Here is a 27,606-nt window from a genome sequence, read left to right on the forward strand (position 1 = left end):
TTGTGAGCTTTATTCTTCAGAATGAGAGACTGCATTAAAATACATAACTTTTCTTTAATACCATGTTAGCATGAAGAACTATCTTCCAGTGAGGCTGGAGGATGTTGTAGTGCCATGAGTCAGCACCAGCTCCCACTACTTACCACAAATTCTTCATAGTTTCAATAAATACAAAGGCTGTGGCCTTTCTTCTGTTGGATCTCTCACTGTGCTACTGACATAGACTGAGCACGCAAGGCAGTAAGGATTTGATGTAGGTTCACGTTTGGAATTTTCCTAGTAATTTCTTCTTCCTTTGTTTTCATGTGCTTGAGATATGACAGCTACTATTTGCACCTATGAATAGTTAGTGAGGTGTGCTTTTTTCAGACATATCCTATTGTATTAAGCTAAAACAAACAAAATGCATTCACAGAGTTTCATTTAATGTGATTTTGATCTCTTGCTAATGTAGGAACACAACAAATACTGTTCAGAAGACATCTTTGGATATTGCTACGAATGTGACAAGGATCTCCATTGTGTAGTGACAGTTTTTTTGCAGGGAGATAAGAAAATGTGTGTGAGTGTTGGGGCGGGGAGGAGACTGCTTTTTTTGGTCTGAATTGGATTTCAGACTACTGAAACAGACTTGATTCTGATTTTCACAGTTATTTTCCAACAGAAACCAACTAAACCAGTGTGGAAGCATCCAGCTTCTTGTCAGGGTGACCAGACAGAACAGGTGGTGGATGGAGTAGAAACCATGAGGGTGGCAGATGGAAGCACTTTGTTCGCTGAAATTCACTAGATGAGATTCTCCATTAAAACCATGTTAACAAAATGCTTTAAGGGCTGAGCGGAGTTTCTACCCATCACCATACGTGCTTCAGAGCTGACAAGCCTTCCTTCAAAAAGTGTGACACCCCAGCGTCAGTCTGGGTCAACATGAGGAGTGGTTGGTGAGCAGTGAAGGCTGTGGGAAGCGCTGTGTGAAGGACAAGGGATGGGGACACCGGGGAGCAGGAGTGTACTGTGGAACCTCAGGTAACCATGGCCCTTGTTTCAACTGCATTGCTGAAACTGCATCGCTGAAACTGCATCGCTTCAGTTCCTTATGTGTCAAAAGAAAGGCATTATGCTTCTAGCATGCTAGGGTGTGGAGACAGAGCCACCTCCAAGAAAGCTCAATGCTTTCTTCTCTGCACCACGGGGAAGAGAACAACACCCAGCAAATAGACACCCCAGAGCGCATTCACCCTTGCTGCCTGCTCTGCTCTTTCCAGATCCCGCAGTGCCCAAAGTGCCGGGGGGCTGCTCTCCCCCAGTTACTGGGTTGGGGCTCTGGTCACACTCCTCCCCCTCACACACATCTCTCACAAGCACCCCCCAACGCAGCCTCTTCACCCCACTCAGGTACACCCACGTGCACAAAACACACCACACGCCCTCCCCGCACACGTACACCCCACGCCACCACCCTTCCCACGCACCCTCTGGGCGCGCGACCCCACGCGCGCGCACATATACCACACTCGCGCACACACACGCGCGCCTCACCCCTCCCATTCACCGGACTCCAGGCGCATGCGCAGCGGCGGGCGCGGAGCTGTCCGAGTGCTGAATTTATAGCGCGGTGCGCTCCCGCCCGCCTCATTCCAGCACAGGCGCTGGGGTTCCCCGCAGCCCCCGCCGCCCGCTCGCTCCCTCACGGCAGCCCCGACACCTCCCTGCCAACAGGGAAGTGGAACAGAGCGAGCCAGTAGCCCACCCACCCTTTCTAATACTACTTTTCAAAGCAAAAGGGGAATAAAACACACTGGCTGCAGACTGCTTGCTCTCAACGCTACTCCCCTTTGGGTGATGCTCTTTGGGTAGTAGGGTTTTCCCTTCTTTTTCTTTCCTTTTTTTTTTTTCCTTCCTTCATTTTTTTCTTTCTTTTTCTTCTCTCTCTCTCTCTTTTTTTTTCTTTTCCCCCCTTTATTTATTTATTTATTTGTTTATTCCCATTACCCAGTAAAACCAAGGTGGGGAACAACCAGATCTGATGCTTTGTCTCTTTTGAGTTGGCTGCTGGAGATGAGCCTAGGCTTGACCTGACCATGATTCCAAGGACTGGCATTTCTTTTTTACCCCCAGTTTGTAGAGATCCAGACCTTCTCTTCCTGATTGTCAAGAAAAATAAATTATTGCCGAATTTGGGAATCTAGACAGCATCAGCATACTTTCTCCGTGCATCTCTCTGGAATCGTTTCTGGGATATTTTCCAAATCAACACAGAAAGCAGGAGGAATGAACCGGCAGCTAGTGAAAATTCTGACAACCTTGTTTGCATTTTTCTTAGAGACAAACCACTTCAGGTAGGTAATATGGCTCTTTGTGATTATATTTTTCAAAGGTTGTAGAAATCATAACTGTAAAGAAACTATGTCTCATTAACCTAGTTTGTTTGTTATATTTGAGAGTGTTTTGTGTTCATTCTGTATAGACTTTCCTTTTTACACTCAGAGACTCGTTGCTTGGTAACTAACACAAAAAATATTCAAGTTTGGGTGATAATTTTCCATTTCTCTGATTCAAAGACATGCTTTGCTACTGAGTATCAATATAGCTGAAAACAGTTTCCTCAGTATTACTTCCAAATGCAATTTAATCTTTGTGCTCCCTCCAGAGCTTATGTAGGAAGTTGCTTTGGTTCCCTCCTCTTTAGGCTCTGGAAATGATCAACCAGATTTGTCAGAGATGTGGTTATTTGACATTAGAGATCCAATCATCTGATTTTGAAAAAATGCTGAATTAGACCAGTAGTATGCTCATTTAAAGTATCAGTACATTGGATTTTTGCTTCTAATTTTTATTTCCTCTTTTTGTTTTATTTCTAATGCTTGATGAGCTTTTGCTTCAGCTACTGACTTGCGATAAAAGGCAAAGAAGTCATTGCTATTAAGCAAAACACAATTTGAACTGAGATTCCTTATTTTCATGTACACAGCAGTGTATATACATGTAAACATACAAAATGCTTTTGTATATGTAATTATGTATACATACAGTGTTAGAGTGTAATAATGTTTGTATTCATGAGTTTGCACACATTAGATGATAACACAACTTATCATTAGTGGACACTTGAAGGGAAACAGAAGTAGACTGTATAGGATCATCCAAAATGAACAGACTGGATTAGTTTTCAAGTTTTTATTACCTTAACTGAATATTTCTACTATTTAAGTGGGAAATGTATCTATTTTATATTAAAAATTAGAGATGTAGAAGTGTAATGTCAACAACAAAAGCAACTACCCCCCATACATGAAAACTGAAAAAGTGGAGAATTTACTATCACATTGTCATTTATCAGTTCCAGTATTTTGATAAAGAAATAAATAATTTAATATTTACTTCTGATTTCAGATGATCACATGTGTATCTTTGTTTTTTTTTTTTTTTACTTCCATGCAAATGCACAAAAAAGAACAAGAAAGACCCCTGAAACAAAGTGATTCCCTTTGGGCAGATATTTAAATAGAGAGTAGTTAAGAAAACAGTATTTTTATTGCTTTTAGTATAACTCAGTGACTATATTGAAGCACAGATACTATGATATTGGTTACTTAGGAATCAAGATAATGCTGCTTATGATGAAATCTGTGCCTCTGCGCAGCAAATATGACTATTTCATTCTTGTTTGTTTTCTCTAGAGCCTGAATGAATTCAAATTCTTTTTGTCTGAAATACTTAATATGCTCAAAATATGCAATTTGTTCTCTATATAGTTTCATATGCATGGTCCTGTACAAGAAGTTTGCTCTTAAAACCTGAAAACAGACATATGTTCAGGAGCTTGCATATAAATACAACTGGTAATAACACTGATCATTTTTAAAACAAAACAAATCACAAGATCAGATATGACTGACTCTGAAATCTTCTTTGCTCTCGTGATGAAGAAGCCATTCACCAACGTGATTTCAATCTTCTTTGAGTGGCATCTATGAAGTACTTTTTTTTTTTTTTTTAATCTATCTCCTTTCTAACATTAACAAAACCAATGTATACCAGTTCTGCTTGATGAGTGATGAACACTATTGTTTGGAAGTTTACATCCACTGTGAATCAGTGCTAACATGCATAAATTTAACAGAATACTTTTAATTAAATCAGTTTTACAAAATAGATATCAAAGGCCCTATAAGATTTCTTTACACAATTAAAAAAAAAGTAGACTGAATCTTATAAATTTTAAAGCTCAAATAAATGTATTTTTAGAGCTGAGGGTTTCATCTATCTATCTATCTATCTATCTATCTATCTATCTATCTATCTATCTATCTATCTATCTATTATTTAGAACAGCAAAAAGTGTCCATGCTTGCTAACTAGAATTCATTTTTATTGATAGCATAAAGTTTTCTGATGAAAAATAGATAATATAATTCTATAAAAGTATTAATTGCTGCATTCAGTGAGTAGAGACTATTTTATTTATTGCTATAATTTTTTCATGACTTGAATGAAATACTAGCTAAATATTAGCTAATGGTGGCTAATAATTTATTTAGGACGACTTTCTGTAAAGAACATGATTCAAGATCTGGAAAATCCCCCTCACAGACCCTGTCTCCTTCAGATTTTTTGGACAAATTGATGGGAAGGACATCGGGGTATGATGCTAGAATCAGACCAAATTTTAAAGGTAAGTTTTTTAAGACTGTTGATAAATTAATGATTCTGTTTGTTTGTTTTGTTTAAGGATATTACATCTGAGTTCTTATTCTTTTTACAATAACTTCATCTTTCTAGTGTGCTACTGTCATCAAGATAAGTTGTTCCAAGGGGAGGACTAAAGGAACAGTGTAGGTAGTAAGCATACAGAGCTCTGTACTTTTCTACAGAAATTCATATTTACCTATATAGGATAATAACATGTAGCTGTAAGATGTTGTCTCTGAAGACCTCTATAGTTCCAAGAAGTAAACAAGATTTCTCTGTAAAAGTAACTGAGATTACTTGCTCCTGAAATTTTTAAGCCATAAGAAAACTTTCAACACTTCCATGCTGAATTGTGGTTTCCCTTATAGCGATGTCTGAAGATGGGAGAGAGTACTCTAGGTAGGCACTAAGTAGACTGTATTCTGCTCATGTTGACTGAATTATAAGAATCAATTTCCCCTGATCCTTAAAACAAATAAAAATATATTGTTTGACATTTCTATGATTTTCCCCTTTTCTTCCAAAATTTGAACCAAGTTGTGGAGAATCACCACCACTTTTATAGCACTAAGAGGCTGCGAACTGCCTTCTTTTGCAATCATTACTATCAGAGCAAGTTTTCCTTGCTATAAATCTTTAAATTCTGATGGAAATGAACACAAATATCTTTTGGCTTCAAATGAAGAGAGTTGTAAGAGAAGTTTTCATTGTAAATAAATATTTAGCTGTTTTGAAAAGTTCTCTAATTCCAACAAAACTGGCCCTTCAAGCCAATTCAAAGCTTGGAATGTAGTTCTACTTTAAAAATTAGTAAAACTCTTCCTTTGTAAACAACTCTGATGCTAATGTACATTTGCATTAATATCTATTGGCTTTGTTGACTAAAATGCATAATTTTTGATTCTGTTCCTTGTTAGTGGTGCTGTGAAAGCTGATAACGAGTGGAACAAACAATCATTTTTTAGCCAGCAAATGAACTGTTAGGAAAAAAAAAAGGCATTTATATGTCAATGAGAAAAGTGTTTAATTAAATTAGATCAAAGATCATTTTCTTCTCTCTGTTTCACAAGTACAAATTACAAGACATGGAATGAAATGTCTTTTTTGACTACTTACTATGCCTAAGAGAGGAGAAACCTAATTTGATTTTCAGATCCAAAGGTCTTAAAGTTAATAAAACTCTAGTCAGAGTTTTAATTTCAGAAGAGTTTACAAAATGCTTACTAATTTCCTGAACTGGAGCCCATGTTACTTTGTAGTGCTATTGTGTTAGGCTTTTGCATTCATTTGATGTGTTTGCATGAATATCAGAGAAGTTTTAGAGAATGCAAATAAAGACAGAAATTGCCTGAATTGATTGAGGGTAGCAACTGTTTAAAAACTTATTTGTGTCCTTTATGTTGAAGGGACAGTAAAAGTGCTTCAACTCTTGTAGCTCAGGTAAAATCAGTTAAGAATAGCAGTCCCCGTCTATACAACAACACAGAGACAACTCTACTTCTCCTCACTATATGTCTAAAACCATTTGTTGATAAAGGCATAAGGAGACAGATTCATAGTTTTGTGGTTAGAGCAGGTATGGTGTGCACAATATAAGGTACATGCTGAGGTGTCTGAAAGACACTACTTCCCTCCAAGCCTCATGGTTTCTTCCCAGTGTGAAACTGCTGCCTGTTGGCATGTGAGCTCCAAAGAATCCTTTTTATTCTTTTTTTTTTTTTTTTTAATGAAGCCGCATTTCAGAGCAGCAGTGTGAATTTACAGCAGATCTTCAGGATTACTTCGTAACTTCATATCTCGGATCTCTCAGAGGTTTTCTTATGGACTAGAGAATTAAGACATGTAGCTTTGAATTTCACTGCACCTGTGAAAGCCTTTTCAGCTGATAACCATTTTTATTCATCATTAGGATGCATAACCATGTTTCAGTTTCCCAAATCTTGTTAAAATTTTGAAAGAATGGAAAGAGGTTATTGTTCTATATAACATCTCTTTTCCTTTTAAAGGACTGGAGGACAGATGCAACGAGGTTGTAATAAATTTACCTTCATTGGAATGAAATCTCTTAAAGATTTCCTTTTTACTTTTTTGCAATTAATCTTTTTTGTGACCTCAATACAAATTGTTTCAATTTCTGACATTTATTAATCGGTGAGATTCTTTTTAATGATACAGTCTATTGCATAGTACTGATATTTTAAGTCATATGACTGTACTGATATATAAAATGTTGAATGACAACCTACTTCAGAATAGTTTTTATATTTTAAGGCAAGAATTTTTAAGTATAAAAGATGTCCCCAGGAAGAACTGTTTAAACTAGAGATCAGCTACCTGGATTTACACATAGTCTGGAGTTAACGTTTCTTTCCCGTGTTACAAAATTTAGTGTGGGTGAAGGTATTTGGACCACTACTTATGTATTTCTGTTTTCTTTTTTTCTGCTTTAGATCAGTTACTTAGCTTTCTTGTAGTTCACTAGGCATTTTAAAATGCTAGAAAATTCTGATATTCTTGGAAAGGCAGTTGAGTAAAACCCCTTTATCTTATACAGATAATTATACAATAATTAAATGTATTTATATGACTAGTCTGAATTAGTGGAAAACAGCAACTATTTGATGAATTTGTGGAATAAAGGCTAAAAAGTGAGGAAAATGATACTTACTGAAACAAGGTGTTTTATCCAGATAAAGAATTTCATCATTAGTTACGTGCTTTTCCCTGACTCTTGCAAAATAGAACATTCAGGAAGATACTGGGAGTGCAACAGGTGAATACATAAGTGCTTAGACATCAGTTCCAAGTAGGTTGGTTGTTTTTTTTATCTTATTTTTTTTTCAGTATACTGAAAGATCCTTCCTTTTCTGATCTGTCTCTCTTATACAGTCATTGGAATATAGAAGGGAATATTTCTGATTGTTGCTGATGCAACCAGTGATCAGATACAAAATGACCAGGCACTTAGAGAGAAAGCCCCCCCAACTATCAGCTTGAGTGACAGCTCTCAAAATTGCCTTTCTTTAATCACTTTGTCAGATACTTAATGCACACTTTTCCACCTCACACTTATCTCATATTGAATTTGAACAGCCTAATAATTTATGTAAGAACACGGAGGGGAATACTTCTAAATGTAAATATGAAGACTACAATCTAATACTAATTGAAGTCCCTGAGAGTACTTCTGTTGACAGCAAACATACGCTTGGGATCCTGTGACTTGATTTGCTGTTTCTTTTTCAATTATAACATCAGTTAAGAGTAGCTTCTGTAAAATAACAAAATGTAAACCTGTACGATTTTTTCTGTGATTAATATTAACAACATATATTTTTAATGATGAAAAGCAACAAAAATAACAAAAAGAAAGAGTGAAGGCTTGTACTTTCTCCATCAATCACCTTGATTCCTCAGAAAAGCCAGAATAGTGCTGGGCAACTGCGTTATAAAACGAGATAAAAATGTAGTTTTGTTCTGGTAGAAGTCAGAAATGGTGAAGTGGTATCATAGATTACTTTGTATTCACCTCAGGATTCCACAAGAGCACAATAAGCAACACCATGGTACACAAGATCTACTTACAGCTTCATCAGAACATGAGATGTGAGGCTGATGGAAAGTCAGCTTGAATTTCAAATTCCTTGGCAGGTTTTTACCTTCAGAATTTACTAAACTACTTTGACGTTTTAAGATCTTCATCTTCTAAAACCACTCACAATCTAAAATAACTGGAACTGATCAGATAGAGAAGACTATTTATCGATAGACATGACTGTATTATTTATGCTTTAAGAAGTATATGGTTATCACACACTGAATAGAGAGAAGGGGGATTTGACCCCACACCTCCAGGACTGTGTTATATTTAGGTACAGAAAATGTTAACAATCAAGAGTAATTTTATTTTGTACTGAATTTAGTTCTATGATTTCAGTGCATTCTTTCCCATTGAGTCACCATTTGCTAAAAAGCACACTGAATTTTATAAAGTTGCATGGAGATTTTCAGCAACCATGTGTCAGTGTTACCTTCAACAGTGGTTGATGGAATGCAGTGTGAAAACAACCTGCTCACAAGATGCTGCTTCTGAACTCAGAGAAGACTTGTTACAGGGATGCAGTTTGGGCATGGAGTGGCTGTTGCTGTATAAGATTAGTCTATGACTATGGCAGTGTAATGCCATTTTCATGTGGAGTCAGTGGGTTTACATCTGAATAATAAACACATGGAATAAGGCATTTACTGAAAATTAGCCCGACAACTGTTACAGGAAATGGCTAATGCACTTTAATACTATAACCCCTTAGTACCAAGGGTCAGTTTTTCCCATGTTATTCAAGCCCACTGCTTACATATTTGGCCCCTGAGTTGACCAGCAGTGAACTGCTTAAAAAGGCACAAATGGAAACTACTGAATGTCACACAGAGGTAAAATGAATGGCATCAGACTTAATACATAACAGCAACTTCTATGTGCATGCTAAAAGGCACTGTCTGTAGATGTCTGCCTTAATCTAGACTTGACACTTCACAATAAGTACCTGTTGTAAAAATAAGAAATAAATGTATTTAAAAGTTGAATAGTATATGTGATGGAACTGATCATGGAACTGATGTGGTTAATTCTCTGGGTGGTTAACAACCTTCCCAAATCAGACTTCAGTCAGTAACAACCACTACCCATAGGTTCATAGGTTCATAAGGTTGGAAAGGACCTACAAGATCATCTATCACTATCCCTACCCAACTACTAAATCAAATCCCTTAGCACCTCATCTAAACGCTTCTTGAACAGCGCTAGGGATGGTGCCTCAACCACCTCCCTAGGCAGGCCATTCCAGTGCCTGACCACTCTTTCAGAAAAGAAATGCTTCCTCAGGTCTAATCTAAATCTTCCCCGGCACAACTTGTGGCCATTCCCTCTCGTCCTGTCGTTATTTATGAGGGAGAAGAGGCCCAACCCCTCCTCACCACAACCCCCCTTCAGGAAGTGGTAGAGTGCAATAAGGTCTCCTCTGAGCCTCCTCTTCTCCAGACTAAACAATCCCAGCTCCCTCAGCCGTTCCTCATAAGACTTGTGCTCCAGACCCCTCACCAGTTTTGTTGCCCTTCTCTGAACATGCTCCAGGGCCTCAATGTCCTTCTTGTAGTGAGGGGCCCAAAACTGAACACAGTCAGTATTATGCATTGGGCTATTTTCCATAGAGTTTGAGACTCAAAAGAGGATATTTTTTCCAGTAGGCACTGAGATCCCATTCAAGCTAGACAGCATGTAGTAACAAACTATTGCACATCATAGGTAGAGAATGCATAGAAGAATTATTGTAGGAGCAGGGAATCTATGTGGCCAGTTTTTTTAGAAGTAACTAGGCTGTCATACTCCCTAGACACAGGTGTCTTGAAATGTGCACATACCCATTATTTGGCATGTATTCATCTGATTTACTTTTTTCCTTGAAATAGCCAACTCACTGCAAAGGTATGCGCTACATGAGGATAAATTATACACATTATATTGTCTGGGATTTTTTTTTGTCTGTTTGCTTTTGTTTGGTTTTGTTTTGTGTTTGGTTAGTTAGTTTGTTTTATTTTTCTTTGACTACAAAAATGTAGCTAAGAAACTGATGTCCTGCTCATGTCTTGCCTAGATGTACATGTTCTCATGCAATTTCACTGCAATTATGCAAGAAACTTTTATACTGTGTTTTAAAATTGATGGAAAAAAGGGCTATGGAACATGTCTTTCTCACCATCACTCTTTCATTTTAGTTTCTTACTCAGAACATCAACAGACTAGGGGAACTTCATGCCCAGTTATGTCATGTCTAGTCTTCTAGACAAGTGGGGCCAGACTGCAAGCTCAGGTAAACTCCCTGACTACCTACACTGCTCCTCTGTTTTTCATTTTGTGGATCTCTTTCTGAGCTTCCTCCAAACAGATCCCTACAAAGCAAGTCAGAAAGGCTTTGAGCTTGCAGAAGTGTAAACACAACTGCTGTTTGGCTTTGTCTGTCCCTGGTCTTCTTTTATAATTACAAAGTTAGCCACAATGATCCATGTCATGTTGGAGTGTTGCTTTTATTCAGAACCAGTGATTTAATTAAGATATATCAATGCATTTGGCTCTTGTCACGGAATATTGGTCTGCTGCTGCATAAACTGCCAAGGGAATTTACAAAGAACAAATGCCAAAGCAGATCCAAAGTCTTTTGATATCAAAGCAGGAGACTCTATTGTTCTGACCATGCTCTAATTTAATTGTTATTCTCATTATATTCAGTGTCATGTTTAGATTTAAATATTTTATACAGTTAAAGCCAGTGCCCTGGGGTCACTCATTAAGTGTCTTGTTATGTTTCGGCTGTCTTAGGAAACATGCAATTTATATACAGAATATATAAAAACACGTGCATTTAGTTTACTATAAGCATAATATTTATCAACTGAAAACCTATTACATATGGTTATAGAGCAACAAGGAATATGTATACATAAAGCAGAATGTGCAGTTTTATTACACAGATTCATTATCTCTTTTTCCTCCCTCTGGAAATATGAATATAAATCTCTGATTAAGTCATCAGAAAATGTATGTTTGATGCTTCAGCTTCCAAATACGCAATTCACAGTCTTTCACAGAAATGAGTGATTTTAAGAGCCCCCTAAATTATGCAGACAGGTTGGCACAGGGTATAACATCTCTCAAATTAGAGGTGCACAATGTCTGGCATGAATAGTGATCTTCCAGTCTCATTAAAACCAAGTCCATGGTATACAATGGAAAATATATAGAAATATAAGGGCTAAGATTCTGGAAAGCGTGAAGATCAACTATTCAGTTACCATACCAGCTACTAGCAATCCTTGAGTATTACAAGGGCATGAAGACACACTGATTACTCCTTTTGCCTCAACAACATGATGGTAGCATTAAAGTGGAAGCAAAAAACTTCTGAGTGTGCTTACAAGTGCACTGGCTAGAAACTACCTTAAACCTAAACCAAATTCAGGCTCTCTGACAAGGCATTCCTCCACCTCCAATACCTTATAGGGACCAGGTATCTCCAAACAAGCATTATATTGAAGAGTGAAGGTATTCCTCTCAGGGTGAATCTGAGATCACTTTAAAAAATACAAGAAGGAGGAACAGTGACTACAGAAGGCCCACCATTCTTTAGACAATTTTTTTTTGTCCTGCTCACTGTCAACTAAAAGGTTGTTATTTGATCCAAAGGAGTATAATGACTCTGAATGGCCCATTTTTCATCAATGAATTCAGTCTTTAGTAGGGCAGACAGAAGATACAAGGAGAACATGGGTTTTTAACCATGTGATGTAGCTGATTGTATAAGAGGCTTTTAGTCTTGACCATTTTGACATAGTGCACAGATGTGAATATTGCAGAGATTGCATGCTAGGGCCAGATTATGTACCTGCTGAAGAAAAAGATCTAAGTCAGGGATTTAGGAACCAGCACTTCTTGCATTCATGCTGGTATGTCCTCTAACTGCCAAGATATAAACTTTTGTGAATGCAATGTCTCTGTCCTCCAACTATTGTATCCTAAGTGTAGAATAACAAGATGAGTTCACAGTCCATCTACCTACTAACTGCGAGGGCTGCTCCAAAAGTAATACCTCATATTTTATTGTGTAGGTCAACAATGCCAGGGGCAGATGTTGATGGTCTAGTGGTAGAGATTGAACCTTCCTGACAATATTCTGTCATATATTGTTGCCATATGACAGATGGCAGCAGAGGGGCAATCTAACAGAATGACATCTGACACGGGAATGTGGATGAAGGATAGGAGTGGAATTGAATTCCTCCATTTGGAAAAAATGAAACCCACTGATATCCATCAATACATCTAGATGTTTATGGAGAGTAACCAGTGGATATAAGCAGAGTGTGGCAGTGGATGGAGCATTCCAGCAGGGGTGACATCAACAGTGATGACCACTCACTTCCTCTGGTGCAGATTTTTCTGAGCGTTGCATGCAAGCTCTTATTCATCACTGCTGAAGGTGTATAGCTCATGGTGGTGACTATCCTGAAAAATAATTTTTTGTAGCTGAGAATTTGTTCTATCAAAAGTGTTATTGTGCTTTTTTACGTTTGAATTTCGCTGGAAAAATATAGGAGGCATCACTTTCGGAGCAAATTACATATTTTAAAAAGAGACCACAGCTGCACTTTAGGATGAAACCTATCTCCTCCTAATACGAAATGACAGATTTTGAGATTTCCCTCCCCAGTTCCCAAGTAAGTCATAGCTGAGAAGGTGTAAGTTTGCATCCCTTGCATGTATGGAATAACCTAGAAAGGACTCTTTCTACATAGAATTTCTCAGTGTTTTGTTATCAACTGCAAATCTTGTTGTGTTTTAGAGGAAATACTAAAATTTTGGTTTGTACTTGCTTGTATTTTATGTGTTCCAGGAAATTTCTCAGAATTGTGTATACTGAACAATGAAACTGAGAAGCAAAGGGTCAGATGGCCTCTCAATGCAAATATTACAGCTGCTTCTACCTGTCACAGATTTTGTTGCACACAGAAAACAATCGTTGGTCCAGAGAAACACAGCAGTGCTATGATTCTCTTATCTGAAAGTTATTATCCGTTCCTGGTTGTTTCTGTCTTTCTGAAACCCTGGAAACTCCAAAACTAGATGGAAACTATTGGGCACAACTAAGGCTAGCTGTTTTCAGCACTTTCCCTTGAAGAACAGCAAGTGATACTCAATTGATAATTTTTCTGCCCCAGGAACATGTTGTATGTTATCTCCTTTGTACCTGAGGACATACAGCTGAGAAGAGGCTTTATGCTTTCCTTAAACAAGCATAGTTAGGGGAAACAGGATTAACATTTACTGAATAGATACTCATTATGTTAGGCTGCCTCAGATGACTAAACTCCCAATGTATGCTGCCTTTATGTCCTCATCTCAGGTTACAAAACTGTCTTATAAAGGCTATTCTTTCTTCTTATTTTGTCCAGTGTGTTTAATAGAGAATAAATCCCAAATAATAAGTACAATAATAGTAACTCTTTGTCAGGAATGCAGCTGTAACATCTCACACTAGTGTCAAAAGCAGTATCTCACTCTTTTGAAGAGATGCATGCAAATGACATGCATGGGTCTAAACCAGTAGTGTATATAAAACCTACTTTTTTTTGCTGGATGTGAATTAAGCCCATTGCTTTTGCATAAATGCATGTGCAAACTCTCCCATGTGCCCCAAAAAATGCAGATGTGGCCTCTTCACATAACAACTTCACACTGCAGCAATTTTTCTTTGAAGACAGTGGTGTCCTATCAAATATAGCTGTCTGAGGTTGGCCATTCTGGTTATAGGAACCATCCTAAAAATAAGCACCTAGGAAAATTTTGCACCTATTTGGCTCCATACTCCTGAGAATAATTTCACAATTCTTCAGCTCCATACTCCTGAGAATCAATTTTTTTTCTCACAATTCTGATGTGAGTTTTGTGTAGGGTAAAGAGCACACTATTAGTTAAAAATATATGGAAAATTCTGTAGTAGACTTCCACTCATCATGGCTATTGGTGGCAGAAAAAGACTGTATGCCCTCACCCTGCAGAGATTTGGTTGAGCTTAGAGCCCATGTGAAATCCATGTGATGTTTCTCTCAGCAGTGCACTGAACATCTTGCATCAAAGACCTCATAATTTCCTTACAACAGGTGATTTGATACTCACAAAAAGCTAAGCCAGTTAGTCTATAAGATGCTATTTTGTATAAGTTCTCATTTCCTCTCCCATTTTATATATGGAGAGACATTATAATGGAAAAACTTGGCAGTGAAAGACAGCCAAGAAGTGTCTTATGGATATATTATAAGTAAAAGAGGGATTATTTTTGGTATTCAGGATATGGGAGACCATATAGCAGGCTTCCAGAAGAAGAGGAGATTTGTAACGGGAGAGAATGGCAGACTGGGCTAAATGTACAACAGAACAGCTGATGGATCAAGAGGGAGGAATTCATTTCAGAGTAATATTATGCATAGACAGTATAGAAATGAGCTGAACTATAAGGAGGCCCAAAATGGGAAGCTCCCAACAGCTGAAACGGGTAAAAATAGAAAGAAAAATGTTAGTGCTACATGTGGTGAATATGTGTTTGTGTTCCCGACCATTTGCAGATTGTTGTCTATATCAGCTTCTGACCTTTTCTGTTGTTGCTTGTCCCTATGCCAGAGCCATCCCATTTGTCTAAATCCCATTGTTCATATGTATCCTATATATCATCTGGTGTATAATTCCCTAGCAGTCATTAATCTCTGTCTGGCCAGTAATATTAGTCACCCAAACTGCTAAACTGCTCTTTTTCTTGAACTCTTGCATATGCCTGAAAGGACAGTAAAGCAAGGAACATTGTGGAGGCATTAAAGAAAAAGATGACAGAACTGGGAAATAAAGTAATATCCAAAGCCCAGAGAAAGATGAAGAGTTAAAATATATTCTGAGATCTCTCTGTGGCCACAATGAGAAGTATTGACCAAGTTTTATTTTTGAGACAGTATCTATTGACACTCAGCTTCCACCAGTTTCTGTGGTTCAAGATCAAAATCACAGAAAAGGAACAAAGTAAGAAATATATAGAGAAAAAGGAATAAGGCATCATTTCTGGATTTTTTTTTTTTTTGAAAGTAAGTGTTATGAGTATGCAGCGCAGAACAAAGCAGTTTATTCTGACTGAAAATAAAAGCCTAGACTGACCCAACAGAATTTCAGTATTATTATTAATACTATTTTTATTTTTCATTAAGTAGATTTTCCCCGACTACTCCTTTTGGTGCACGTTTTTAATCTTGTGGTTCCATGTGGTCTCCTAGATGAGATGTCTACACTGAGTTTATAAAATATTATTAAAAATAAGATTACCCAGAAGGAGGTTGACTGGCCCTATGCTGGAGTGCAGGCCTCATAACTAGAAATATAATACCATATTTTATTTAAACACATTGAAGTATGTCCTAGACATGCTAAGCAGTTCATATGCTGATCATCAGCAAAGAACTCTGCCTTCATTAATGCAAAGCAACCAGTTTCTCAGAATCATGTGCAATGAGCATCTCTGCTACCTGCTCCCATTGAGCCTGAGAGCCTGTGCCTTTCCATTTGCTCACTTTGGTGAATATTAGTTGGTGATTAAAACAAACAAACAAACAAACAAACAAAAAACAACAACCAAATAGGGCCTGGATCTTTTCATGTCATAAGAAAAGCTGACAATTCAATTCCACCAAATACTACTGACTGTCTTCTGGCATTGGAGGGAGTAAGATTTCGGATAGAAATGCCTTGCGGTGAAGTACTTGTCATTGCTTGAAATGGAAAGATATGAAAGAAGAGAGGAGTGCTCAGACAAAAAAAAAATGAAATAGTTTGATGAAAATGAGAAAATTTAAGGCATTTATTTGAATACTTTCAAATTTGGCATAGCTGCTAGGTAACTTTATACTGTAGCTTCCAGTTACAATAGGAAACTTTTTCGGATTGAAGACTTCTGATTCAATGCAGTGTTTTGTTTTTTTCTTTTTTTTTAATTTAATTCCACAAGCTCATTTGCTCGTGCAAGGCTTTAGTTTTGGGGCTGGCTGCACTCTCCCACAAGGTATGACTGAGGCTTGTGCAGAATCATCTCAGCTAGATTTCAAGTAATTTGCTCAGAGGTTCTTTGTGCAGCACAGAGACAATATAGAGCTCAGCAGGAACTGTAACACCAGGCAATTTCAACCTGCAATGACTACACTGGTAGCAGATCTCAAACCACCTACATGAGAGCAGCTCCAGTGCTTTTATACAGTCATTAGCTACATATTCTTTGTAGATTACCTCATGTTAGCTGGGTAAATCAGGACCATCTCAACTGTCTAAAGGACTTCCCATTTCCAAGCTCCTGGTTTGAGGTTTGAAATTAAATAGTGCCTGAAAACTATTCTTGTACAGTGTTAGATAAACCTGTGTGGAAATATCTCACTGCACCCCGGAGCTGACGGCAATACATGTTTCTGTTATCATCCTTAGCAGAAAGAGGCAGGGATGAATGAACACATTGTATGGACTAAACTGTAACGCTAAATGCAGAGCTGAAGAGGTTTTGTAGAATGAAGCTCACCTTCCTCTTCCAGTGTTCAGTCTGAGGACAGAGGCACTTGCTGAATGTGAGGCATACCAATCCAACAATTTTCACAGGCACTTTCAGGCACACAAAGTGCATCTTAGCACTCCTGTGAAGCACTGATAGGATTTCAACAGCATGACTCTTGTTACATTCAGCAACAGTCCCACAGCTGAAAACTCACACACCACTTCAGAATCTTATTACTCATTGTTTGACCGCAAACTGTGTTGATGCATATATAGGTGGCTTTAGCTGTACTTACCCCAGAGACTTTTTCTTTCTCTGACTCATTCTACAGTCACCTGGATATGACAATCATTGGAGTACGTGGCTTGTAAGTCTCCAGTGGTACATTGCAGAAGAAAGGATTTCAATTTTGGAATTTTTTTATATCCAGGTCATATCCTAACATTGTGTTTTTGCTTTCTGAAGTTAAACAAATGAAGGAAGCAGCTTAAATCTTGGTGTAAAAAATAACTTTTCTTAATGACAGTTTGTTTATTTATACTCATATGTGTGTCTGCAAGTGAACTTCAGGAAATAGGAAGAACCAAGAAAACTAGGGGAAAAGTTAACTATAATGCTTTCCTGCTGATAGTGTTCAGTGTCACCTCCTTTGTGCAGAGCAGTCTACAAACATCCTTGCTATAGAATACTCAAGTAGATTCCTTAGCTACTTGATAATATTTGGGCTCAGTGATATCCATGGGAATGAGATTTAGACATAGGATTTAGACAGCTAAAATCTCTGCAGATTTGGTTCTGGCTCTGAGTGCCTTTGTGGCTCTTAGCCTTATTCTGCTGTTCATAAATATATATTGACATCATAGAATATGATTCTGAGTATCAGATGGAACAGTGAGCACCCAAACCTGTTGCTACGTTCCCGTGTAGAGATACAGCATTCTCAGCAAGCTAAGTTATTGTATATGACAGATGAACTTTATGGGTATGTTCATTTTAGCTTGATGAAGCAGAACAATAATTTCAGCTTTATTTGACTTTTTTTTTTCCCCAGTAAGTTGCATCAGTGCAAAGTACCATACAAATGCATACCTGTTTTTCAGAGGTTCAGGAGATCTCTGCCCTTATGAGATTCCCTTTTTATTATTTTTTAATAGATTCAATTACCATAAATGGATAATAAAAGTGATGAAAACATTGCAAAGTTGGATTATGGTGAATACTTCTAAAGAACAAGGAATTTCCAGTGTACTGAGCATAGTCACATATAGAGAGTTAGAATGATGTTCCTCAGAAATCTCATAGAAAAGCAGTGTCCTGAATGAAAGGCATCACTCCCCAACAGGAAGTATCACCTGGATTTTCAAGCCTTAGTGTGACTGCATTGTCCTGGTGTCATTTATTTTGCCTCCCGTGACTGACAAATTTCATTTGTTGAGACATACATGGGATGATGATGGAGGAAAAACAGAGTAAAAAGTCCATTTTGCCTAAAGGCAGAAAAAAAGGTGAAGGAGAAGGCTCACCTAGATACAAGCAATAAGGACTACCTGTGCTCTGGATCCTGCTTTCTTACCAGTACTTTAAACAAACTTCTTTGGATGACTCATTTAGACACTAAAAAACAAGTGTACAAGTTGCACTGTTTCCAGCATAGCTGGAGGACTCCTGTGCCTCAGAGGAAATTTTCCAGAGCATCAAAGCCCCCTTTCTTTCCGAGGTCCTACATCCATGGTCCCTCAGCACAGAACTGGCTCAGATAGCATTTGATAGCACTTCTCCAGCCCTTATCCTTCTTGTCTCACTCTGAAGAGGGAGGAAGCTAGCAGAATAAATAACTTACTTCTGTTTAATGATCATAGCAGCAGCTATGGTGAGTCAACAGTAGTTCAGGGATGTGCCTGCAGGGACATGAAGAGATGCAATAGCAAGCTCCTGAAGTGGTAATTTGGGTAGATGTGGTACTGTAGCTTAAAAAGTAGAGTCCTCTATGGGACACAGCTGTGTCAGGTCTCATTAGAACTGTGTTGGATGTTGGAGGTTGTTTGGTTTGTTGAAGAACAAATGGATGCTCATTTACCTCCAGAATTTGCAACCTAGAATACTATCTTCACCAAATTCTGGTGCCCTACCCTCCTGTTCTGGGATCTGTGTTATCAGCATTCAGGTCAGTGGGCAAATCCTCATCCTGCCTTCACTTACATTTCACTGCCATCTGTCATTTAAACCTAGGTGAGAAATCCCCACTCCACAGATGAGGGGATGCCCAGTTCTTAATGGGATCACTGTCCTCTCACTTTGCCCTGTGGTCTTCTGTGCTGTTCCCAGCCTGCCATCGATTCCTAGAAGCAGCACCTCCTTCTGCTTTCCCTTCTCAGGGTACTGCAGGGAGCAGTGAGGTACCTCTTGGCTTCCTCTTTTCCAAACTAGACAGTAAAGTGCCCGCAGCCCCTCCTGACATTATCTGACTTCAGCACCATTACCAGCTCTGTTGCCATCCTCTGAATGCTTCCAAGGACTGTAACATTCTTTTTGTGTTGTGGGGAACAGAACTTCACACAATACCCAGTGCAAGACTGCACCAACACTAAATATAGCAGGTGCATCACCTCTTGACTAGTAGGCTATGCTATGATGGATGCTTCCCAAAATGCATTTTTCCAAATGAAATATTTTTATAACATTCCTACTTTTCAGCTATATGGTTGAAATGAATATGAACAGAAAAAGGGTGCCAGGTGCAGCCTGGACACAGTGTCCCAAAACCACAGAGCTGAGATAGATATGAGAATACAGATACGATTAATTGCAGTTAGAATGATCTCCAGTGCAAAAGTACAAGTGAATCTTTTCATGAGCTTGCCAAATGAAGGAAGCTTTGGGGCCACATGTTATAAGAACTGGAGATTACTAATCAAAAACTGCAGTTAACAGCTGGGTTGAGTTCAGCATTCATCTTTCAGCGTTTACCGCTCAGCATGGGGACTCCCTCAGATGTTGAGATGGATTCATCCTCTCTGGCAGCTGACAAGGAAAAGACTAACTTTTGTCTCAGATTCAGATAGGAAGGAATGGATTTGATAGAGTGCCTGATAAGACACTATGTTTTGGTTCCAGGAGAAAAAAAATGCTGATAGCACACCGATGCTTACAGTTTTTGCTGAGAAATGTTGTACAGAGCCAAGACCATCTGCAGCAAAGGGTCCAAGGAGCTGGGAGGGAGCAGAATTAGGACAGCTGCCTTAAACTGGCCAGAGGGATATTCCACACCATATGACATAATGCAGATAGAGTTTTTAAAGGGGGTGGGAGTTCATCTTCCTTCTGCTCACTGGGGGCTACCTGAGCACTGGCTGGAGGGTGGAGAGCAATTGCTTGCGCATCACATATTATATACATTCATATATATTTATACAGATATGTAATGTCATAATTACTCTCTTTTTTGTTTTCTCTATCTTAGTAAATAGTTTTATCTCAGCCCACAAGTTCTACTTTATTTATTTATTTCCAATTCTCTCCCCAGTCCCACAGGGAATTGGGAAGGAGGGAAGAGAGGGAGTAAGCAAATGACTGCTGCTGAGCCACCTGTTGGGTTAAACCATAACTCTCCAGCCAGAAAGTCATAGCTGCGCACCTTTGGTGCAGGAGCTATGAGATAGTATGACAAAGCAAATATAAGGGAGTATTCTGTATACTCAGGGCTCCTTGCAAATGAGAACTGAGAACTTCCTGTGAGCGTTAAGTGCCTCAAAGTCACAGGAGATATATGTCAGGCCTGTTTAAGAAGACAGTCTATCAGAGTGTTCCACTGGCAGCCACAGCAACAGACTCTATGAAGAACCAGGGAGAAGCAAGATGCAGGGAACATAAATGATATCTTGATTGCTATTCAGAATATTGAACACCTATTTTCTAGTGGATTTGTGCATTAGCTACTTGAATTTTTGTTTAATTTCCTTTTATTTTTATTTAATTATTTAATTTTAAATAGTTTTGACCTAAGTATATTCAAGAAACAGGCATATTCCTCATGACCTAAAAATGACTGGCAGTCTCAGATGTGCTTGAAAGGCGCCTGGACTGCCTACTTTTTCATTCTTGGTGAAAAAATCATTTGATTATAAGTAATTCATTCTTAAATTTCTAGAGATAATATTAACTTTTTTAAGATTTAGGCAATAAAATCAAAGTAAATGCAATCTAAACCTTTGAATAGTTTTAGATTATGTTCACAAACCTTGGCTATACTTCATAGAAGTTTACTGCTTCTATTTTAAATGGACTAATAGATTAGAAAAATCTGGTAGAATGAAGCATGAGTATGTGAAATGTTTCACTGAAAAAAAGCAATAGGGTGTGCATGCCTTTTTTAAACAATCCTTCTTTAATATTTTTAATACCTACACAATTCCTTTCCTGGAATAATGACATCAACTTCTGCAGGACAGTAAGTCAATAGAAAAAAAAAAAAAAGAATAAAATTGTTGCAAACTTTGATGCTCAGTTGGTTACCTTTTATTTTCTGCTACAATTGGCTCATATTTCCCATATATATTTACTAACCTCATCACTAGCAGACTGACTTTAAGATAAAATTGGATTCTTTGCTCGGAATCAATACATTATATGAAGTGTAGGCTTTTAAGATCTTTTGTTAACACCTTCTGTTTTCATATGCTTATAACCCTCCTATTACACCTTTGATATTTAAAAAAATATATAAATAATCAGGAAAAAAATAGTGGTAACTTACTTTTTCAAGTTAACACTGAAGAGATGAAGAGAGTGGGATAGTCATGGAAAGGTAATCTCTCCAATTGTAAGTCTGAGAAGAAAGAGAGATAGGAGTGGCTGTAATGTTAAAGTGACTGTATCTTGTAGTGATGCTGTAGATTTAGAGTTTCTACATCCATACATTCATACAACACTTCTCCTAAACTTTGGAACGATGCAGTCCAAGGTATTTATTTAACAACTTCCACTGAGACCAGAGTAGCTAATTCAGTATTGGTAATGTTTTTCCTTTTGATAGATGTTTACACAATCTGTTTGGGAAAACTCACTTTCTGCTTGTTTTCAGCCACATCTGTACCAGATTGTACGGAGGCTGAGGGATCTGTACTTGTGTTTCAATGTATATTGCAACATTTTTATTGCATTCCACAGGTCCTCCAGTAAACGTTACTTGCAATATTTTTATCAACAGTTTTGGATCAGTCACAGAAACCACAATGGTAAGTGCTATGATGCCATTGGCAAGAGAACAACAATACTTAATATATGTCATGAACACAACCTGTCAATTTTTCTATTTATTGTTCAACTTGCAGGTCCTCCTGTAAATGTTACCTGCAACATATTTATCAACAGCTTTGGTTCAATAGCAGAAACTACAATGGTGAGTGGGACTGGTCATTGAAGCCATCTTGTGAAGGAGTGGGATGTAATGTAGAGTAGAGATGCTCAAGATGTGGGGACATTTAATAAGTTCTTAAATTCACTAATTTCAGCTACATTAAAATAAAAGATGTATAAAATAACTTTATTTATATAAACCTACTGAACTCAACTATCAAATCTTAATATATATCTGTAGTTGCCATGCCATAGTATTGACTGTGATGGCAGTAACTACAAGCATGTCCAAGGCAGTTTTCCCAGGTGCTATTAGCACTGCAAAGGCAGAGAAGTGGCTGAGTACTGTTGTGAGTCTGCATGCCAAGAGCTCAATATTTTGAGTGAGTCTTACAGTCCTTGCTGAATTATTTGCTGCTGCAGACTGGGTAGACAGAAGTACCAGAATTGTCTCATTTAACTCAGCTAAATCTCTGAATTTGGAAGTCCCATTGGTAACTCAAGTGCACAAAACAGCTATGAGTGGACTTGATTATTTTCAGGGCCAAAATCATGCTAGAAATGGTTGGGATCGCAGATGACCCAAATTTTTATTTTGACTGAATTCAAAGAACACTGTCAGCTAGTACCAAACTCAGAAATTAATTTTAATATCTAAAAAGTTAAATAGTTTGAATTATCATTTCAATATCAGATTGCTTTTCTTAAAAAAATTGCTAAGGTTTAGGATTAAAGAAATAATAAGAAAAAGAATGGAAATGACAATTGTCATTTAATTTTCCTTTTTAGTCAAAGCAAAAAATGTTAAACATTCATTTTCTTTAATACTTGCTGAGGAAAAAAAAATTTGAGTGCATGTTTAGGTTTTTAAACTCATTTTACAAACAGCGAATTAAAAAGAGTGATTAGTTATTCAAGCATACATGCACCTGAATACTAGGAAATTTTTTTATGGTTTTCAAATAATGTGACAAAGCTACAATAAGTACCAGGTGCATGTGTATGTGGGTTAAATCCATTCTCTGGAAGACCTTGAGACAGATCCCAGTTTTACTTTATATTCTTTAAGTTTCCTCTTCCATAAGGTAATCTAAAAAGACTGTTCTCACCTTCTCTGAAATTTTGTGAGAGTTATGCACATTGCCTCAGGGTACAGTGTTCAGCTATAGACACTTCTGAAACAATTGCAATGGTTTTTCACTACTCTGTTTTGTGACTATTCCTACACAGTGCCCAAGTCTTTTTTCTTCTTTTTTATTTTTTATTTATTTATGTATTTATTTTTGACATTTAAAACCAGAGTCAATAAAGGTAGGACTGCAGAACTGATTTCTTAAAGAAAAATAAACTCATTGCCTACAATCTTAAGTTACAGCAAAGAGCTGTTTTCTATTATAAAATAGATATTGGCTTGAAATAATTGTCTTCTGAAGGAAGATATTTTGTCGAACCTAAAAACTTTATTTAATATTAAAATACTTTATTCACATGTAATTTCTTGAAAAATTATCTACAACATTTATTTAATATTTTCTAGAAGCAGAAGGCAAATAGTTACTAAAACAGGTTGCTTTCTTAAATAGTGTAGGAAAGATTCTTCTATAATTGACACAACTACAAAAGATAGTTAAAAGTAAACATAGAACAGGGTTTTAGAATACATATCTGTAATCTTTTAAAAACAAGTTAAAATAGATCTAAAACCAAGTTAAGTTTTCTATGAAAACTCCCTAATCATAACATAATATAATTATCAACAGACCACATTTTGAAAACTTTGCTTGCCTGTGTTTAAAGAGTTTGAACAGATAGATACAGATTTTTTATCCAGCTGTGTCTGTTGATCATAAGATGTAGAGACATTAGCATAGCTTTAAGAAGCAAAAAATCCTGCACGTCACTGGCTTTACAAGATGGCATTCAATGAAAATATTTGCACGACCTAATGCTGATTGCATTAATTAGACTCCTTCATTGCTTTGATTAAATCCCCTCATTGCATTTTACCGTCTATCAAATATGTTAATGTGCACCTTTTCAATGTTCATTAACACATTCTGCTGAAAACAGCTAAACATTCAAGTTGATAAAAACAAAGACTGTTGGCTTTCTTATTTTGCTTTGTTCGTAATGCCAGAAATTATGGAAAAAGTTCTCTTAGATGCAGTTCAGTGGTTTGATATTGACTTTCTTAATGCTGTAACTACTTTAGTGACTAGTGTAACTAGTTTTAGGATGCTTAAAAACTTCTATGAGAGGCAGACATCAATTGCTTTCCATCTACTTTGTTTTTCTGTAATAAATACAATTATGTGGTAAAAATGTTGGCATCCTTGTGATAAATAATGAGCTTTGTTTGACTCCTAGGATTCTTTTTCCCTACAAAATGCTCTTGATCATTTTGACCAATAAATAAAAAAATAATTTTAAACCCTGGATTGTAAGTCAAAAAGAGACATTCCCATTTCAGAGGACAGGGTTGCTTAATGAAATCACGTATGTATACTGAAGGGATGTTGTCAAGATATAACTTTGAAGAGCTGCAATAGCTCACTGTAAACCTTGGGAGATGAAAACTTGTTTAGAGAGGCTTTCAGCAGGAGGAACATGACAAACAGGATTACAGTCCCAGAACTACTAAATTCAATAAGTTCTCAATAATGTTAGCTGAAGTACATTGCTGTTTTTTGTTGTTGTTGTTGTTGTTAGCATAGACACCAGGAATACATTTATTCCTGTGTGAACAGCTAGAACAACTCATGCATTTTCTTCTAAAAGCTAAAACCCATTAATTGAGAAAAGAAACAGAGTCGTGTGCTGACTCTCCTAAAAGATCTCCACTGTTTTCATGAGTTTGGCTTCCAAAGATTTACAGAAACAAAGGGCAAATGTGTGAGACTCTCTGCGCTATTATGTACACAAAGGACAGCACCATGACTTATTTTACTTTGTTCCAAAAGCAAGTTTCTTCCACATTAAAATGATGTATATTATACCAAACTAAAATATTTTAAAAGGCCAGACCAGAATTAAGATGGTTGGTTATTTTCTTCACCTATCCACTTGTCATCATTTAAAATCTAATTTGCAGAAAAGAGCAAAAGACATTCCTGTGTAACAGAATAAAGTGGTTATGCCAGTGAGCTTTATATCTATGTTTAGAAGCATTCATAAATGCAGTATTCAGCAGAAAATTCACTGCTGTTGAATATCACAGATGAGTAATCTACATCAGGCTGGGCATAGTCCCAAAACATTCAGATGTTCAGTGTTACTAATGACCAGGATATTTTAGCTATCAGCTCTAGGAGAAGCTAAGAGCAGTTTGTACGTTGATGAGCTAATTGTTAATTACAGAAATGACTAACTGTGGGGACATTATTATTGTGGTTACGCCCTATAATCAATGACTGACTACGCTGCAGGTTCTTTATTGCGACAAATGCATCAAACTCTAGTTATGTTTTGAGTACTTGAGTTAGGAGAAAAAGAACTGCCATTCTTTCATATATTTTAGGGAGAACAGATCTTGGCTGTGGCTGTGAGGATGATATTCCACTAGAAAACGTACACTGCAAATCAATTTGTAAGATCCCAATTTGAGCAAATGAGCAATTTAAATACACAGTTTAAACTGCACAAAGAACTCGCACTGCAGTCACTGGGGATACCTTGCATACTTAAGTTTCTAGTTAAACAAGCTCCTTTCTGTTATAGCTTTGAAATAAATGATTAGAACACTATTTTTCAGTTAGCATTCATGTTTAGCACTCGGAGAGAAGTCGTCTCTCTGGTCAGCCACTACTGCGTCTGCAAGACCAGCTAAGTCTGCTGTTAGCATCAGACATCTGACTTAACACATGGGATACTAATGTTATTGGAAGGGAAGACAGGAAGAAAGATAGATCTAAGAGGAGGAAGTCCAAAGCATATCTGGAGTCAAAAAATAGAACTGAAAAGGGATTGGGGCTCCCCAGCACCCCCTGCCACAGCAGCATCTGAAACCAACGGGCCACAGAGTTTTGCTGAAGGGACAGAGGGAAAACCTGCAAGCTGCAGAACTGATATCTCTGACTTTGCCCAGCCTGAGGGGAATTAGAAAAATGTTTCTCTCTAGATTCCTGTAACAGAAACTTAGTGTCTGTGGATTGAGTCCCTAAATCTTCATATAAATCTAATAAAACTGCTCAGAAGAACATTTCTTCGGTGTATTAGCATTGCCCTGGTCTTATGGCTTGAGAATAGAGGAAAACTCCTTATCTGAGTTGCCTTGAGCTATCACTGGCATCAGTATTGCAACTGAGATTGAAAATTCAGGTCCACGCTTCTCATTCAGAGCAGTGGTGCTGTCAGAAAGAATTTGTGGAGCAGGTGTACTTGTGGTAGTGTAGGAGTGCATTACTACAGTCCTCCCACACCTACCCTCAGGAACTCACAAAACACACTCTGCAGGCTGCCTGAGTTCCATGTTGAGATATCATCCTCAGGAGAGTTTTTCTCTGGGAGATAGTCTCAATGTTAGCATAGGAAAAGTAAATTCAAGATTCTACACGATTACATCTAACTGTGTAAACGCAGGTCCCTCTTGTCTGCTTGTTCCACAAGCAGAGGAGGAAGAATATAATTATGGCTTTATTATGTGAAAGTTATATTATACTTCCATTTTTATTTCTTACTAATATTTCTTTATATTTACATAAATAAACATGCATTTATAGATAAGATAGTGAAGACAGTTAGAGAGAAACAAAGGTTTCAGCCCTGTTTTGTATCTATTAGCACAGTCTGTAGTGAAAAACCTCTTTAAAGTGTATTGATGTGATGGCTCCATTTAACATATTTAAAATATTTAACGTATTTATGAAGGTACATGCTAAAAAAGATTGCATAACCCTATTGACATTATTTATGGTTTTGGTATAATATATATCATCATATGTAAGCTCTTCGATGAATAAGCATTTTCCAGACTCACTTTTGTTTGCTAAATCACCAACTGCTGAAGTTCATAAAAGAACATTTCTTTTTAGATATTTCTTAGCAATTTGCTGACCTGACTGATTTATGATTTCTGTGTAATGAGTGAAGAAATACCTCTGCTTTCCATGGATTTTGTTACATAACTTATTTCAAATTAACATGAAAGAGAATTACACAACTAGTTATAGTGATTATGTAGTATTATTTCATTCTCTGATAACAGCTCTTGCATTCTTTTAAGTAGAGAAAATCAAGTATTCCTGCCTTTAAAACTGAAACTGTCTTATACCAACTTGTAAGACAGTTTCTAAGATCAGGACACAAAGGAAAATGTGTTTAGGGTTGGTGAATTCTTGCAAGATTTGATATTTTTTAAGCTGAGTACAGTAACAATTTTATTTTCAACTGTGTGGAACAATACAATCATAAAAAGTGCAATGGCTTGTGACAAATA

At 37.3% G+C, this 27,606-nt stretch overlaps 1 protein-coding gene across 2 annotated transcripts in view; it reads left to right on the plus strand.

The window, feature by feature from the left end:
• The first annotated feature begins 2,271 nt into the window (after positions 1-2,271).
• The window catches only part of GLRA2 (glycine receptor alpha 2), a 126,095-nt gene continuing 100,760 nt past the window's right edge, over positions 2,272-27,606 (plus strand). Inside the window, exons 1-3 of one of the 2 annotated variants that reach the window (XM_065741390.1) lie at positions 2,272-2,339; positions 4,542-4,675; positions 21,984-22,051. In XM_065741390.1, the coding sequence (XP_065597462.1) occupies positions 2,272-2,339; positions 4,542-4,675; positions 21,984-22,051 (270 nt within the window). Of the gene's footprint in view, positions 2,340-4,541; positions 4,676-21,983; positions 22,052-22,147; positions 22,216-27,606 lie in introns of both variants that reach the window. The other variant, XM_065741391.1, reaches the window with a different exon arrangement.

This window comes from Cyrtonyx montezumae, unplaced genomic scaffold (assembly GCF_038088225.1).
Source record: "Cyrtonyx montezumae isolate F1298 unplaced genomic scaffold, pur_monq_1.0 scaffold_3, whole genome shotgun sequence".
Classification (NCBI taxonomy): Eukaryota; Metazoa; Chordata; class Aves; order Galliformes; family Odontophoridae; genus Cyrtonyx; species Cyrtonyx montezumae.